The sequence below is a fragment of the Prionailurus bengalensis genome, chromosome D4, assembly GCF_016509475.1.
Source record: "Prionailurus bengalensis isolate Pbe53 chromosome D4, Fcat_Pben_1.1_paternal_pri, whole genome shotgun sequence".
Classification (NCBI taxonomy): Eukaryota; Metazoa; Chordata; class Mammalia; order Carnivora; family Felidae; genus Prionailurus; species Prionailurus bengalensis.
Window position 1 is genome coordinate 81505930 of NC_057359.1, and position 17481 is coordinate 81523410.

Here is a 17481-nt window from a genome sequence, read left to right on the forward strand (position 1 = left end):
TTTCCTTTCACCGCACTCTACTGCATTTTCCAGAATCTTGGAGAGCTTTATAGTTTGAAAGAATGAAAACCTGAACTGACCCTTCATTTTGCAGTTGGCGAAACACAATCTAGGTAGGAGAAGTGGTTTGGTACAAGTCACATGTCACTGGAGAGCTGCCACAAATGCTTTTTGTAATACAGGTGGTTATGAATCTAAAGAGGATTGCTGGCAGGGAGTGATGAGATAGGAATATTGGGATCTGTACCTTCTAGGTCTTAGGCAAAAGTTCTTTCTCTACCTGTTAAAGTGTGTCATCCTCCTTTGGTTACATCAGGGACATGATTCTATACTATAGTCATGATGCTGTGAATAGTCAGATACTATGTAGTCAGTTGCTGCAAATACCTGTGTGTGGCACTGAATTTAGAGAGCATACCCTACTATCTCTATGTGAAAAATCTGGGAGACTAAGAGATGATCGAAGCGCTATTGGGAAGTAGAACCCAGGACCTTCAATCTGAGGCTTAGAGTCCAGATCTTGCACCGGACTTTCATTCATGTATGTATTCATCACTCATATTCAGTGTCTTCTGTATTCAGGGACTGTGCTATGCTGGAGGTACAGCAGTGAACAAGAGAACCAGAGATCAGTCTTTGTGGTGGTTATAGTCTCAGGGAGGGATGTAGGCAGTGATCAAATAACTACACAGATATTAGCTGATACTGTTTAAGTGCTATGAAAAAAGTATAGGGTGTTGATGAAAGTGGGCTACAGGACATTTGACCAAGTTGGACTGGAGGAGACAGCCAAGAAAGGCATCCTCTGAGAAAGTGATGCTTAAGCTGAAATATGAAAGAAAAATGAGAGGTAGTTCATTAAAGAAGTGGGGGAAGATCATTCCAAGCAGATTCAACTTCAGCATTATGTTTGAAGACCCAGGAGCAGGAGGAATATTCAAGGAAATGAAAAATCATTTTGCTTATTTGTAAAATGTGTGTGGTAATTATGAATTTGGTTATCAGATAATATATGTGAAAGTACTTTATGTACAATGAGGACCCACATCCGTGTTTATAAAAATGTACATATTATAAGCTAATATACAGCTGGATTGTGAGAAGTTGCTGGGACAATAGATAAGCTAGGGCTTTGTGTCCCTCGTCTAGTTCTTTACAAAATTAAAATGCACCTTCTATAGAAAACACAAAGTCAAGTTTTGAGAACCTTAACATTGGAAAAATAATATGTGCCTCAAATAGATTTAAAATATACTCCCAACAATTTCAATAATAACGTCAATAATTGCTGAGCGTTTCATATATGTAATAGTATACAGTACACTGGATAAGAGCACAGACTCGAGCTAGATTGCCTGAAATCTAATCTTGGGCAAGTTATCTGTGCCTTTGTTTCTTCATCCATAGAATGGGTATACTAATAGTCCTTTTTTCATAGTGATATCATGAGGCTCAAATGAGTTAATGTATGCAATACAGCGTTTGGAATAGTTTCTGGCACATAGTTGTAACTCTGTAAATGTTAGCAATTGTTTCATTATTATTGTTACAATTATCTTTTTGAAGGCTCAGTAATATCACGGCAGTAAAAATGGGGTGGAAACTGTAGCTCAGAGAGGCTAAATGATCTATGCAAGGTCACACAGCTCCTAAGTGTGGGATTCCATTTCAAGACTGTGTCCAAAGCCCAAATACTTTCTCACATTTTTTTCTGAGTTTAGGTTAATTTTGTTGGATAATACCTGGGCTCCTGTGACAGTTCCTTTCCTTGACTAACTCTTCTGTGCTGAATTGTTAATATGCATGTCCTTAAGGTAAAGGGCCCAAGGGACTGCCTTTATTGAACCTCTACTTTGAAATTTCCTGACTTCTGTGCAATTAAAATCTACGCCTAAAACATTTCAGCAATGTGGTTTATTTATAGAGTTGTCTTCCGGTTCACATGTACTGGGTCTGCTTTTGGGTGCTGCGCTTTCTGTCAAAGGTTGTTTATTTCTAACCCATTTTGATTTCCTGTTGCTTTGTGGATTGGTATTATGACCTGCAACAGGAACACCAGGAAACCTGTCTTAAATGGAGCAGCCAGATTGAAACCCTGTAGATTAAAAACAACAACAACAACAAAACACATTATTATACAGCCATATTTGGATATAAGTGTGGGTAAGGCATTGGCTATATTAGAAAAACCTAGATATAGAAACCTCACTTAGAGCCAAATTTTTGAACAGTTTTGGCAAAATAGGGCAGAGCTAATAGTTCCGTGCCCTTGGACAGCGATGGTCTCTTTGAGCATCAGTTTCTACATCTGTAAAATGGAGATTATTATACTTTCTCTGTGGCATTATTGGGAGGATTAGACATGGTAAAGCAAGCAGCCCAGGCCTGACTTCAATTAATAGTAGCTATTGAAAATAATTAAAGAAGAGGAAAGATACTTTTTAAAATCTAGATTTGCTTTTACTGATTTCATGCAATCACTGACATCTAGCATCCCTTGCTATTAAAAATTCCAACAGGAGAGAAAAAAAAAAACAACTCCATCAGGAGAAATTATTTGCCTTTGATTTACTCGCTTTTCCTTTAAGAAATAATAATAATGGTAGCTAGCATTTATGAAGTAGGTACTATATCCCGGGCACTGTGCTAGGTGTTTTACATGCATTTGCTATCGCATTTTAAGATCAGGATTATTTTTCTCATTTTGCAGATGAAGAAAGTGATGCCCAGATAGGTGCAGTGAATTGCCCAAAGTTGGAATTTACATCCAGATCTGACTGACTAGACTATCTTATACATTGGTAAAGACACATGGGATTCTTTATTGTGTCTGACCGTTGTGTAGAAGTCTTTTTGAAAGGAAAGGTGATAGCTGTCAACAGATACTCTTTTGGGGGGGGGGGGCTCCTGCTATTAGCTGGGCACTGTGCCAATTATCTTACCTGCGTAAACTCATTTATTCTTCCCGAGCCTAAGAAATAACTATAATTATCCCCATTTCACAGCTGAGGAAATGAAGGTGCAGAGATGTTCAGGGGCATTTAGTCAGTGGTGGAGCTGGGATTAGATTCCCAGTCTTCCTGGCTGCAAAGTGCATGCTTTTATTCAGTTCTGTTGCATTAACATTTAAGGATCGGATTTTTTTTTTTTTTTTTCCTAATGAGGTATAGGACTGATTTTCAAAGATAGTAACTTCCAGGTATTTGATGCTAATTGCTCTTGGTTTTAACTGAGTGATAGCCAGATTCCTGGCAGAAGCTGGCTGTAGAATCCCGCATCTTTTCATGGTCAGAGACCTTAGAAGTATAATGTATAACTTGTGTTAACACAGAGGAGGGTGGCATTTTCCAGAGCTTTAGTTCTGTAACATGGAAGACCTCAAACCTCAACCGTGCTTCAGACTCACATTAAAGTAAAGTGCATTCTAATTGGTAATCAGCGCATAAGGAACCAAAGAAAATTTTAATTAAATGCTGTCGTGTGAATTTTCCAGTCATTTTATGCCTGTTGAAATGAGTTTTTTAAATTTAGTTTAAAGTCCTCTTCCAGTGCTCTGCCCTCCCTTTTTAGAGTATAACTTTATCAAGATTTTTTTTGCCTTTTCTCATGTAAGGGTTTAATTAGCATCATTAAAGATTTCAGCTGCTGCACATTTACTTAACTCTGTGTTTCCTGCGTACTATAAGGGGCATTTGGTACAGTGGAAAGAGCCTGGCGATTTGGAGTCCTACAGACTGTGGGCAAGTTACTTAAATCTCTGTGAGCTTCAGTATCTTTCTGTAATATGGGGCTAATCATATTTCCTTGTATGGCTGTTGGGAGGAGGAGGTAATATATTTAAATTGCCTAGCACATAGCTTAGTTTGCAGTTGTTGCTTGATAATTGGTACAAATTATTTTCTGAAGTTGTAATACTATCTGTTTTCCTTTTTTTTTTTTTTTTTTTTGGTCTTAGTCTTTATAGTGAATGTTCACAAGGATTGTCTTCCGTCATGGCCTTGGGATTAAGATGCTTCCGCTTGGTCCCCCCTGTCTTTTGTAACTCCTTTGCAGCCTTGACCAGACCTGTTTCAGAAGTGACGCTGAAGACAGTGAGTGGCAGACAAAGTGACCATGGACAATACATGGCCTCACCAGCTGTACCAATCCGTTATTTCGCTACCAAGAAAGCCAAAGGTAGAGCTATATGACCTCTTCGCCCTTTTCTTGCATTTAGCCCTTGAACTATTGTAGCTAGAAGGGATCTCAGAGATGTACTGAATTTCTCCCCTTGAGGAAGAACCTGGAGATGGTGTCTCAGATAGTTCAGTTGATCAGCTTAAATACCACGGTGACAGAGACAGTGTTAGAACCAAGGGTCTCTTTGCTCACTACCGTGTGGCCTCCTATGTTACCATTGCTCAGAATATACCTCATTTCCTTCTTTTAGTTTTAGTTTTGGAATTAGAGATGTAAGTGCCAAGCCAACCAGAATATTTGTGTCAGAGATCAACATTATTTTCTCCTTATAACAAGCAAGACCTCTGTTGGAAGTGAAATTAAAACCAGAAGTTTGTTGGGTGAGGAGGTATTAGAGCCATGGATTTAGATGGATGATCTTAATGGTTTGTGTCATCCAAGAATGAGACTTTGATATGCCGCAGGTCTCAGCTTAAATGTCGCTTCCTCAGGGAAGTCCTCTCTGACCCCTTAGACTGGGTCAGGTCCCTTGTTACGTGCACTCTTGTGCACTGCTATTTTACCTTTGACGTCCTTAGCACAGCACCCGTTAATTAAGCAATTAATTGTGAGATTAATTATTGTTTGTTCTGTGTCTTCTATGCTGGACCCTATGAGAATAGGGTCCGTGCCTTATTTAGTACCTAACAGGTCCTGACACATAGTATGTATCAAAAAATGTTGTTGAATGAATAAGGAGTGCAGAAAGCACTCCTCAGCACACCTCAGAGCACACGTGCTATTTGCAGGGGTGGGTCAGGGAGTCCATTCCCAAGGATGGTGTTGGAAACGTGCTGCTGAATATTTTTTCCCCTGACTTTCCTTTTATGGTTTCATATGAACCCTCCCTTTGCTATTAATAGGAAAATTAACAAATTGCTGAAAGAGCATTAATAGTTAGAAGATTTATATTGTTACTAGTGATAATGGTAACGACTTTTCATCTGTATGTTGCACTGATTTTTTTTTAAATTTCACAAATTCACGTATTTAATAATTTGACCTTTATAATTATCTACTGAAAGAATTATTATTATCTAGTGAAGACATTTTTATAATTATCTGGTGAAGCCCAAATCTCACCATTTGCAAACGAGGAAACCGAGGTACCTATGTATGTAAGATGTTTGTCCATGATCACATCTAGATAATGGCAGAACTGGGAATGGGGGGGTGGGGGGGCTCCTGATGCACACATTAGCTATAGCGTGTAAGCAGCTTTTCATATTTACTTGGCTGCTCAGTTTTTAGCTCTTCTGATTGCCTCTTTAAAAAGTCGGTTGTTTCACTTTTTCTTTGAAATTTGTTGGATTCCTTCTGTATTAGGAATGAGAGTCGTTTGTTGATTGTGCTATAGCTGTCTGCTTTGCCTTTTACTTAATGGTATCTTTTGTTGACCATAAGTTTTAATGTGGTCCTATTTTTTTCGTCCTTTCCTTTATCATTTGTACTTTTTGTGTCTTCTGTAACAAATCCTTACCTACCCAGAGTCATATTCTTCTATATTTTCTTCTAAATATTTTAAAGTTTTTTACTTTTCGTGGGTTTTGAGTCCATATGGAATTTATTTTTGAAGGTGTTGTGAGGCTGGGAATCTAGTTTTAAGTTTCTTTTTTGAAATGGGTCATATGTTGTGTCAACATCACTTATTGATTAGCCCCTTCTTTACTCCCAGATTTGTAATGCCTCCTCTGTCGCATGTCAAGTTTTTTGTTGATTTTAGTTGATTTTGTTGAATTACTTATCTCTTCCTGTTCTAAATTTCTTGCTACCTGAATCACTGTCATAAAGCCTTGAACCTAGTGGTAAAAATCTTTCCCCTTACTACACATACACACTTTTCTGGCCTTTCACTCCTGTATGTGAAATTTATAATCATATTGTTAGTTTTTCTCCATAAAGATTTTATACATTTCTTTGATCAGCTTTATTTCTGGGTATTGTCGTTTTGGTCACATACATATTTTTTATTAAATACATTTTGGGGTTATAACATATATGCAGAATAGTACATACATTCATTGTAAGTGGTTACAGTTCAGAGAATTCTCACAAAGTGAACACAGCCTTGTAACCGTCACCCACGTCAAGATATAGAACATCACTCGTACTCTGGAAGCTTCTTGCCCATCCCTTTCGGTTGTCACCCTTTAAAAGATAACCCATTTTGGGACTTTAGCACTATAGATTAGGTTTTCCCTTTTTGAGCTCACTGTAGCTTCTTTTGTGCCTGGCTTCCTCCGGTAACAATCTGTTTGTGAGATTTGTCTATGTTGTTGCATGTAGTAGTTGTCTGTGCGTTTTTATTTTTGGTATCCTAGTGAATGCTTATGCCACAACTTGTGTATGCTTGTCCAGTTGATGGGCATTTGGGCTGCTTCCAGTTTTGAACTGGAAGTAAATAATGCTACTGTGAATGTGCATGTACATGGATTTTGGTGCCCATACATATATACCTTCCTGTTGGTGTACGTATACCGAGAGGTGGGATGGTCGAGTCTTCCGAGGATGTGTATGTTCCCTTTCAATACATACGGTTTTCCAGAATGGTTGTGCCAGTTTACACTCCTACCAAAAAGGGTTTAGCTTTCTCTTTGTTCCACGTACTCACGAGTGCTCAGTACACAGTCTTTTTATTTCTAGCCATTCTGATGGGTGTGTGGTTTTATCTCATTGTGGTTTTAACTTGTCATTTCTTGATGGGTGATGATGGCGAGCACCTTTACATTTGTTTTTTGGCTCTTTGTATATCCTCTTTCCAGTCTTTTGCCCGTTAAAAAAAAGTCAATTGGTAGGAGTTTCAGTATATTCTAAAGATAAGACTTATGTCATATGTACGTATTGCTGATGTGCTTTCCATTTCAGTCTTTTAGTGGTGTTTTGTTTCAAGTTTTTATTTAAATTCGAGTTAGTTAACATAGTGTAATGTTGGTGTCAGGAGTAGAATTCAGTGATTCATCACTTACATTTAATTGTGTCTTTTGATGAATAGAAGTTCTTAATTTTCAGGTAGTCAATTTATTAATCTTTTCCTTTATGGATAATGCTTTTTTTTTTTTTTTTTTTTTTTTCAGTTTAAGAAAAATGACCCTACTTTAAGGTCATGAGTGGATCTATTGTGTTATTTTATGGAAGATTTGTTTTTTTAAATTCATATCTTTTTTAAAGATCATTCGTGCTGTTTGGTTGCTGGTGAATAGGAACACTTTTGGTTATTATACACTCATGTGATATCTTGCAACTTTGAACTCTTTTATTAGATCTATTATTTGTATATTCTTTTGAATTTTCAGGTAATTGTGATACCCATAAATGATGGTAGCTCTGTTTTTCCCTTTCTAATCCATATACCTTTTCTTCCTCCCCTCTCTTCCTTTCTTCCTCCCTCCCTTCTCTCTTTCTAACTGCATTGGCTAGGAACTCTAATATAATTTGAATAAACGTGACTGATGATAGTAGGCATCCTTGTTATATTTCTGACTTGTTAAGGAACACTTCTCATGTGTTAACATCAAGAATTATGTTTGCTTTATTTTTCAGTAGTTTCTCGTTTAAGCAAATATCTTCTGTCCCTATTTTGTTAAGAATTTTTGTTTTGAATGGGTGTTTTTATCAAATGCTCTTAGTGCATTTATTGAGACGATCATCTTTTTTTTTTTTTTTTTTTTTTTTTACTTTTTTAATCTATGAATGGGGTGACTCAACATCAGTAGCTTTTTCTGATGTTAAACCACTTTTGCATTTTTGGTATGAGCCCTGCTTGCTCCTTTTGATATATAATTTGTATGTACACTGCTTGATACATAATTTGTATGTATGTTGTTGGATTTGGTTTGCTAATATTAATTTAGGATTTTTGAGTCTATACCTTTATGTGAGGTTAGCCTTAATGTAAGTCTCTGATATTGATGGGTATAACTTTCTAGCATTTCCTTGTCCGGTTTTGGTATCAAGACTATATTAGTCTCATGATGTGAGCTGGGAGTTCATCTTTGTCTGTCTTTCTCTCTCTCAGTGGGATGGTCTGTGTAAGACCAGGATTAATCAGTTCCTTACATGATTCTTAGAACATGCCTATGAAATCACCTGAACCTGGTATTGTGTGTGGGCAGGCTTTAAATGATAGATTCAGTTTCTTTAATGATTATGATGCTATTTAGATGTTCTCTTTTTTCTTCAGTTAATTTTAGTAAATTATGTATTTTTAGGAAATTTTTTATTATTTCTATGTTTTGAAAGTTGTTGGCATAAAGTCCATAATAGTCTGTCAAAATTATTAAAATCTCTGTCTTCTCTGTCTTCTCCTTTTCTTTCTTGATATTAATTGATTTGTCTACTTCCTTTTTTTCCTCAGTTATTCTTGAAAGAAGTTTTTTGGTTTCATAAGCCTTTTAAGAAAGAGATTTTAATTTTGTTGATTTGTCATTTTTGGTTTTATTGATTTCTGCCCTTTATTGTTTATTTTCTCCCCTGTCTTTCTTTTGCTATCCTTTGAACTGGAGAGTTCATTAATTTTCAACCTTTGTTCTTTTCCTATAAGTGTATAAAGCTATAAAACTTCTATGTAAATATGTCAGGTACCTCAAAGAAGTTTTAGATATACAGTATTATTATTATTTTAAAACACTTAAAATTTTCATTATGTGTTTTCCATTAGTTCATGACTTATTTTGAAGTGTTTAAAAATTTTCAAACATGTTTTTTGGAGAGTTAGCTTGATCCCACTGTGATCAGAGACTATGTCCTATATGATGAAGATTCTTTGATATTTATTGAGATTTGTTTTGAGGGATAGAACAAGATCATTTTGTATACAAGTCCAAATATGCTTGAGAAGAATGTGTATTCTCTTACTGCTGGATGCAAGATTGTGTATATGACCATTAGATTGAGTTGGCTAATTGTATTGATCAAATTTTCTGTTTTTTTTTTTATTTGCTCAATTTATCAGTTATGAAGGAAGGTATTTTGAATGTCTTTGTATGATTGTAGATTCATCAGTTTCTCCTTTTAATTCCATTGATCTTGATGCTACATTATGTGGTGTATTTAAGCTCAGAAGGGGAGTATCTTTCTGGTGAATTGTTTCTATTGTCATTATGAAGTGGCCTTCATTTTTTCTAAAAATGCATTTTGTCTTAAAATCTATTTTTAGATGTTGATATAACTATCAGCCTTCTTTAGTTTAATATTTTCCAGGGTTATTTTTCCATTCATGTACATTAAACTTTCTGTAATCTTATGTTTTTGTAAAACCTCTTATGTGTTGTATATGACTAGATTTAAAAATATCTTACTGAGAATCTGTAACTTTTGTTTTTGAAATAGATGGAGTTTTGTAATGTTTATCTATTTTCGAGAGAGAGAGAGAGAGAGAAAGCACGTGCAAGGTGGGGAGGAGCAGAGAGAGAAGAGGGAGAGAGAGAATCCCAAGCAGGCTCCACAGTCAGTGAGAAGCCTGACATGGGAGCTCGATCTCATGACTGTGAGATCGTGACTTGAGCTGAAATCAGGACTTGGTTGCTTAACTGACTGAGCCACTCAGGCATCCTGAGAGTCTCAAACTTTTAAGTCAAATTCTTGGTCTGTGTATATTTATTGTGATTACTGAGTATTTGTATATCTACCATTTTATTTTTTACTTTATCATAGTTTTCTTTGTTTTTCTCCTCCTTTCTATTGAATTAGCCAAATTTTTTTTATTTCTGTTTTCTCATCTCTGCTAATTTGGAAGTTATACATTTTATTTCTTATTGTTTTGGTAGTTACCCTTTATTTCTTTTTTTTAACTTTTTATAGAAATTAAAAGGCACCTATAGAAAAGTGCAGTTATCATAAGAAACAGCTTGGTCATTTTCACAAACTGAAAACACTTGTGTAATCAGCACCTAGATCAAAAACCAGAAATTCCCAGCATGTCAGAAGTCCCCTTTATGCTCCCTTCTAGTAATTTACCTCCTCCTAATCCTTGTAGGTAACTATATCCTGACTTTTTTTTTTAATTTTTTTTAATGTTTATTTTTGAGACAGAGACAGAGTGTGAGTGGGGGAGAAGCAGAGAGAGAGGGAGACACAGAATCCAAAGCAGGCTCCAGGCTCCGAGCTGTCAGCACAGAGCCCGACGTGGGGCTCGAACACACAGACTGCCAGATCATGACCTGAGCTGAAATTGGACGCTTACCGACTGAGCGCCCCTGTATTCTGACTTCTAATGGCAGGATTACGTTTGTCTCTATATTCTTGTATCTGGCTTTTGTGCTGCACACTCTGTATTCTAGTGTCTAGCCTCTTTGCTCAACGTTATGATTGTGAGATTTATTCTGTGTAGTTGTAGATCTTTCTCATGACTGTATACTATTTCATTCATATTATCTATCCTCATATTGATGGGCATAACTTAATTTTTTTCTTTTTGTTTTGAGAGCGAGAGAGTGTGAGCAGGGGAAGGGCAGAGAGAGAGAGAGGAAGACACAGAATCCGAAGGAGGCTCCAGGCTCTGAGCTGTCAGCACAGAGCCTGACTCGGGGCTCAAACTTAGGAACTATGAGATCATGCCCTGAGCCAAAATCAGATGCTTAACAGACTGAGCCACCCAGGCTCCCACTTAAAAATTTTAACATACATTCTTAGTTTAGAAAAACTAAAATTGAAGATACTGTTTCCATCATTTCTAGCTCCTGTTGTTGCTCTTGGAAAGTATGCTGTTACTGTAAATTTTGATCCTTTTTAGATAATTTTTCTTTTATCTTGGGCTCTTTTCAAGATCTCTTTGTCCTTAATTTTCTGCATTCACAGGATGTCTAGGTATGAATTTACTTTCAGTATCCTGTTTGGAACTTGTGTTTCTGAATCTGAAGATTGTCATCTTTCATTAGTTCCAAAAATACTAAGACATTATTCTGTTAACTTAAGGGCAATAAGGTTTCAAGAACGGTGGTGACACAAGCCAGTAAATATTTTTTTAAAAATCACTCTGCTGCTTACTGGTTGGTACTTTGGGGAACACATTTAAATGACTTGTGCTATAGATTTCTCATCTCATCTCATCTCCCTCTACAATGGGAACAGTAATAATATCTGTTCTTCCTACTTCCAAGAGCTGCTTTGATTATCTAATAGAAGAATGTACTTTAAATTGCATTGCAAATTATAATATGCTATACAAATACCACAGGAGTTAGCTCTCTGTAGATGTTTAATAAAATTTGTTGTGAATGAATCTCAATAAATACTTGAATTGTTAGCAAATAAGTGGATAGTAGTAGTACTTAATATTTTTTTTTTCCCTTGACCCACCTCCCACGAAGAAATGCAGGAATATTTGTATACTTGTGGGGGTGATTTATATACATAGAATGTAAATGAAAAATAACCATGGTGGCTTAGGCATAAAATAGAATTTTATTCAGCTCCCATTGCTGTTGATTTTTCTGAAATATGAGTCATTATTATCACCACTGGTGGTATTTAATGTCTGTAACTACTGTTGTTCCTTTTGTCTCTACCAGCTATCAGATACTTTGCATATCCTTGTCTTAGCATTCGTTTTAAAATGAATTAATGTATTTCCTGTGTCTCCAATTAGATTGTATAGAGACAATCTAATGGAAAGTTTGTAGGTTAAAATTAGGCAGATCTGAGACCAAATCTTGGCTATACTATTTCATGATCTGGTGACATTAGGCAAGTCACTTTACCTTTCTCATCTTCTGTTTATTTTTCTAAAAAATAAGGAATTAATTTATTTATGGAGTGCATGCTATGTGGATAGTGCTGTTATAGGTGTTTGAATTACTTAATTTGTATCATAGCAACCTGGCAATATAGATATTATCCCTGTTTTATAGGGAAGGAACCTGATACTCAGAAGAGCAGAGTAATTGCTCAAAGTCATAAAACTCGTATGCGTGATAGCCAGGATTTTCACCTGGGGTGTTTCATTATAAAGCCTGTACCTTCACTAGTACCTCAGAAAATGATTAGCATTTTCTGGGAATCCAGTGGGTAATAAATGTAGGCTATTTTGTAGGACACTGATGATGTACAGTTTTTTTAGCACTTGGCATTTTTCCCTGCATTTCGTAGGCACTTCTTCCCTAATTGTTTATTGTCTCTGTTTCTGCTGCTGTTCTTGTATTCACTGATTGTTGACTTCTTAGCCAAAGGGAAAGGACAGTTCCAAACCAGAGTGAATCTTAATGCTGCCTTGGTTGAGGATATAATCAGCTTGGAAGAGGTGGATGAAGAAATGAAGTCTGTGACAGAAGCGCTCAAAGATAATTTCAATAAGACTGTCAATATAAGGACCTCACCAGGTTAGTGACTGAACCAATGTTTTGGAGAAGGGCATAGTGGAAAGATCATGGCTTTGGCAGGGCTGGGTTTCAGTCCTAGCTTTGTTACTTACTAACTGGTGACCATGGGCAGTTAACTTTACTTTTCTGGTCCTCAGTTTCCTTGTCTGATTCCCACCTTATAGCTTTGGGGTGAGTATTAAAGTCAGTGAGGTAACTCATGTAATGGTTTGAGCACAGTGCCTGGCTCGTAGTTAATACTACGTTTATTTGTCCATTCAACGATGAACTAAGTATTGTGCTGGTCCACAAGTGGTGAACAAAAGTAGGCATGGCCTTTGCTCTCATGGAATTGCACTCTCAAAAAATGGGATTTTTATTATGATTATACTATATAAGCACTTCTAGGTATTTGGTCTTACAGTAACTGACATCTTTGGTCTGATTTTTCCAATTTGTCCTATTTGGCCATTCTTATCCCTTACTGGGAACCAAGTGGCTGCAGACCTATCCATCTGAGGCATTTCTGTACCTCTGAGCTTGACCAGGAAGATTCCGTTTGGGTTAATAACTTCCTGAAAGTGGCTTTTCTAAGTGGGAAATGTCAGAACTGTCTAAGAGAACTGTTTGCAGATGTGATGGAAGAAGTGAGTTGTCAGCTAATGGTGCAGGCAGGCAGGAAAAATCCAATTGCTGTTAAATTGGCCTTTTGGAAATTGTCATCATCCTAGAGTCAAGCCTGGGACCCCCTCTGAAGGTATCTCTAGGAGCTTGGGCTGCTCCCACTCACATCTTGGCTGGGATAGTTCCTAAGGAAACTAGGAAATACTTCATGAACTTGTTCTTAAGAAAACCAAATGAAAAATATACAGCTCCATTTATAAACACCAGCAGAAACATACTGAGTTTAGAGACGAGATCCTGTGTGAAATCAGAAGACCATTCCGTCATTTGTCAACCTTTGGACTGGGGCATTTCTGCCTTTGCTGACAGTAGAGCGTGCCATTCAATCTCTCCCAACTGTTTATTTTAAACTTGCTTATTATTTTAGGTATGAAACTGATAAAGTGCTTTGTCTCCCCTGTGCTTTCTGGCCTGTTAACATTCTGCAGCCGAAACCAGAGAGCAGTTTGAGAGGAGCTCAGGGAGAAATGTGATACTTAAAATTAGCCAGCAAGCTCCACTCTTGTTGAACTTAAAAAGATGATGGGCCTGGAAAGGGGTTGGGAGTGTAATTTGTTAAATGTTAACCTCTGCGAAAATGAGGGGCAGGAATGAGGCTGAGGGAGATTCTCGCTGGGGACAGATTGAGGGAAAAGGATTTGATGCATTATGTCGATATGGATTTAGGGAATGGGAACCACCACAATTGCATACTGAAAAGCCCGTGTTGCGACTTCTGTGGCAAAGGATCTTATGGCAAATCAGGAAGGCTGAGTTAAGATCCATTTTCAAAAGGCCTCCGGTTGGTATTTCCTCTTTGCCTCCTTCTCTTCAGGGTTATGTTTGTGTAGCGTTCTCTCTAGAACTTGGGCCCGTGAAGAGACTGGGTGAAACTGAACTTAGCCAGTCTTTTCTGTGCCGTATTCTTCCATATCCTCTTTCGCTGCTATCTGAGCCAGCAGGCACTTTTCCTTTCACACCTCTGTCTGTCTACCAGTAATTTCTATCTCCAAGGTAGTTGATTGCTTTTTTTTTAAATTATTTTTTTAATATGAAATTTATTGTCAGATTGGTTTCCATACAACACCCAGTGCTCATCCCAACAGGTGCCCTCCTCAATACCCATCACCCACCCCCCCCTCCCACCCACCCCCCACCAACCCTCAGTTTGTTCTCAGTTTTTAAGAGTTTCTTATGGTTTGGCTCCCTCCCTCTCTTAATTTTTTTTTCCTTCCCCTCCCCCATGGTCTTCTGTTGATTGCTTTTAATAGTTGTCTAAGATACAAATTTATCCATGTATTTGTTCTTGCCCTCTTCCATTCATCCATCCATCTGTACACTGATGTATTCACCAGAACATTATTGAGCACTTATTCCGTGCTGATGAGTAGGTGCTGTAGATACAGAGAGAAAAGACGTTGTTCCCAGCTTCCAAGAGCCCAGAGCCTAATGTGAAGAGATCAACAAGTAAACCAACATGGATAAAACCAGATAGCAAAGCAGAGTGGTGAAGAACATGGCTGTAGAGTTGTCCAGACTTGGGTTTGAATTTAGGCTCCATTATTAAGAACTGTTGTGACCTTGGGCAAGTTACTGTCTGGTCCTCCATTTCCTCATCTGTAAAATAGTGGAACTATCTCATAGAGTTGTGATAATGAAAGCAAAAGAAATTATAGAGAGCATTTAGTATGGTGTCTTGCGCATAGGAAACGTTCAGCAAATACTGGTTATCATCATTATAGAAGGGGTCCATGGGGTCCTAGGGAGCTCATAAGGGGGTTTGTTATCCAGCCTAGAAGGTCAGATAAGATTCCTGAGATTGGATGCTATTATAGCTGAGTGTTAAAGAATGAGCTGGAGTTATCTGAGCACAGAAGGACATTCTCAATAGAAAGAACAATATATGCTCAGAATCCTGAGGCAAGAAGGAGCAGACTGTATTAGAGAAATTGTAAGTAGTTTAGCTTAGTTAAAATACAGGAGAAAGTCAAGAAGTAGTAATAGTTAACATTTACTGGGCACTCGTATATGCCAGTTACAAGTGCTTTCCAGAGACTTTCATAACAACCCGATGAGGTAGGTACAATTTGTATGCCTCATTTACAGAGATCAGGAAACAGGTGTCTAAAGGTTTAGGGGATCTGCCTAGGGTCACATAATCAGGAGGGGCAGAGTTGGTATTTGAACCCAGGTCATTGGTCTTCAGAATTGTGGAGATTTTTACCATTATACCTCCTGGACTTTTCCAGATTGAAGCCAGTGTTGTCAACAACCTCCTCTCCTGTGATGACATTGAATCTGGTTGAATACTTCACATCAGATCTTGGGGTCTTAATAAAGTACCGCACTGCATTATTCTTACAACGGTATGCTGGGACAATTCCCAGTTTGCCTAAGAGGACCCCTCCCCCACTTTTTCTGATTGGCCACCCTGGTTGACGGTAGGGAAGTCCTAGTTCTGACAACACTTCAGAGCCCTTTCCGGCATGTGACACTGCTGCTCCTGTGACAGCCCCTTGAACAGTCTTGCCACATTGATAAGGGATCACTGAATATTAGTTGAATCTGAATTAGGTAGGGACTTAGATGTGGGGCTGTTAAGGTCTTTCTGAGTTCTAAGACTCTGTGACTTTTCTTTTAGGATCCCTTGATCATATCACTGTGGTAACTGCTGATGGGAAGCTTGCTTTAAACCAGATTGGCCAGATCTCCATGAAGTCTCCACAGCTGATTTTGGTGAATATGGCCAGCTTCCCAGAGGTAAGGTGGCTTTTGCCAAAGGGACCTCTTCGTAATCTCTTTTGGAATGGAGGAGGCTGGGTCAAGTCAGGAAGAAGTAGTCCCTCCAGCTTGGGATGGAACAAGAGAGAAGGCCCAATAAAGGGAACTTAATGATAAGGAAAAACTCTCTTCTTGTTTCAAAATTCCTTTTTTGTTAAACTCAAGCACTAAAAGGCCAGGCAAGTAATTTGAATACTGAAACTGGCTCCATCTAAGGAACGTAATAATGGCGATACAGTGATTGGCGCTTAGCCAAATGGAAGGGGCTGGGGTAAGCGGGAGAGCCTGCACCCTGTCTGAAGGGAGCAGCCTCTGCCCAGCCCCTGCTGATCATTGCCAGGCAGAAGTTAAACCTGGTAATCAGTGTTATCAGACGCTAAGGTTTTTATTTCTAGAATAAGCCAGTAACTCACATTTTTATATAAGATCTTTCCTAAATGTTGGTAACAAATTCACTTTTTTTTTTTTTTTTTTAAAGACTGTGAGACAAAGTGTATTAATGGGCCAGATTTGGGCTATGGGCCCCCAGTTTGTGACCTTTGCATTAGTATTGGGAGCAGACCTTCAGGAATTCATATTCCTTTCAAACTGGTCCATTGCAGAATTGGACAGAGCACAGAGCCTCCAGGGCTGGAAGGTGGATTGCGTTAGATCATTGCAACCTTGAGGCTATGATTTTAAGTCTAGTTGAGGAAGACAAATGGGCTTTTCCTTATTGTTCCAGTGGATTGGGAATTGACCTGGACTGGGAGTCCTGGAGAACCTGGGACCCGGTCCCATCTCTACTGTTTGACCTCCATTTTATCATCTGTTAACATGGGTTGGAGGAATCTGAAGTCTCTTCCTGTTTCGATGGTCTCTATCAATACTTCTCTCCCAAAGACCAAAGTGGAACCTGTTGGATTTGACAAACTGGGTTAGAGACATGAGGAGGGAAATCCCTTGCTGTGAACAAACTGTTTCAAATCAGAAGGCTGCTGTAGCTAATGTGCCAGGCACACTTGTGTGGGGCTGTTCTGTTTTCCATACTGCAGCCAGAGTGGACTTTTAAAAATATATATTGGATTATATCATTCCCATGCTTTAAATTTATCAGTGGCTCCATAGTCTTTTGGAAAAAAGTTATTTTGGCCTAGAAGGCTTTGCCTTATGGGGGCACCTGGGTGGCTCGGTCGGTTAAGTGTCCAACTTCAGCTCAGGTCATGATCTCACAGTCCGTGAGTTCAAGCCCCATGTCGGGCTCTGGGCTGACAGCTCAGAGCCTGGAACATGCTTCGGATTCTGTGTCTTCCTCTCTCTCTGCCCCGACCCCGCTCGTGCTCTGTCTCTCTTTCTCTCTCAAAAATAAATAACATTAAAAAAAAAAAAAGGCTTTGCCTTCTGATATGGCCCTGGTCTGCCTCTAATCTCTGCAGTCTAATGCCACTGTCATCCCTGTACACCGGTCTAGGCACACTGGCCTTTCAGTTCCTCAAATGCACCATACCTTTGCATCCCCAGGAGTTACGCATATGCTATTGCCTTT

The 17481-nt window shown here is 38.3% G+C and overlaps 1 protein-coding gene across 4 annotated transcripts in view; it reads left to right on the forward strand.

The window, feature by feature from the left end:
• The window catches only part of MRRF (mitochondrial ribosome recycling factor), a 60668-nt gene that overhangs the window by 877 nt on the left and 42310 nt on the right, over positions 1-17481 (forward strand). For 3 of the 4 annotated variants that reach the window (XM_043566386.1, XM_043566385.1, XM_043566388.1), the window contains exons 2-4: positions 3956-4176; positions 12378-12533; positions 15817-15935. In XM_043566386.1, coding sequence (XP_043422321.1) covers positions 3956-4176; positions 12378-12533; positions 15817-15935 — 496 coding nt within the window. Of the gene's footprint in view, positions 1-2710; positions 2802-3955; positions 4177-12377; positions 12534-15816; positions 15936-17481 lie in introns of all 4 variants that reach the window. The other variant, XM_043566387.1, reaches the window with a different exon arrangement.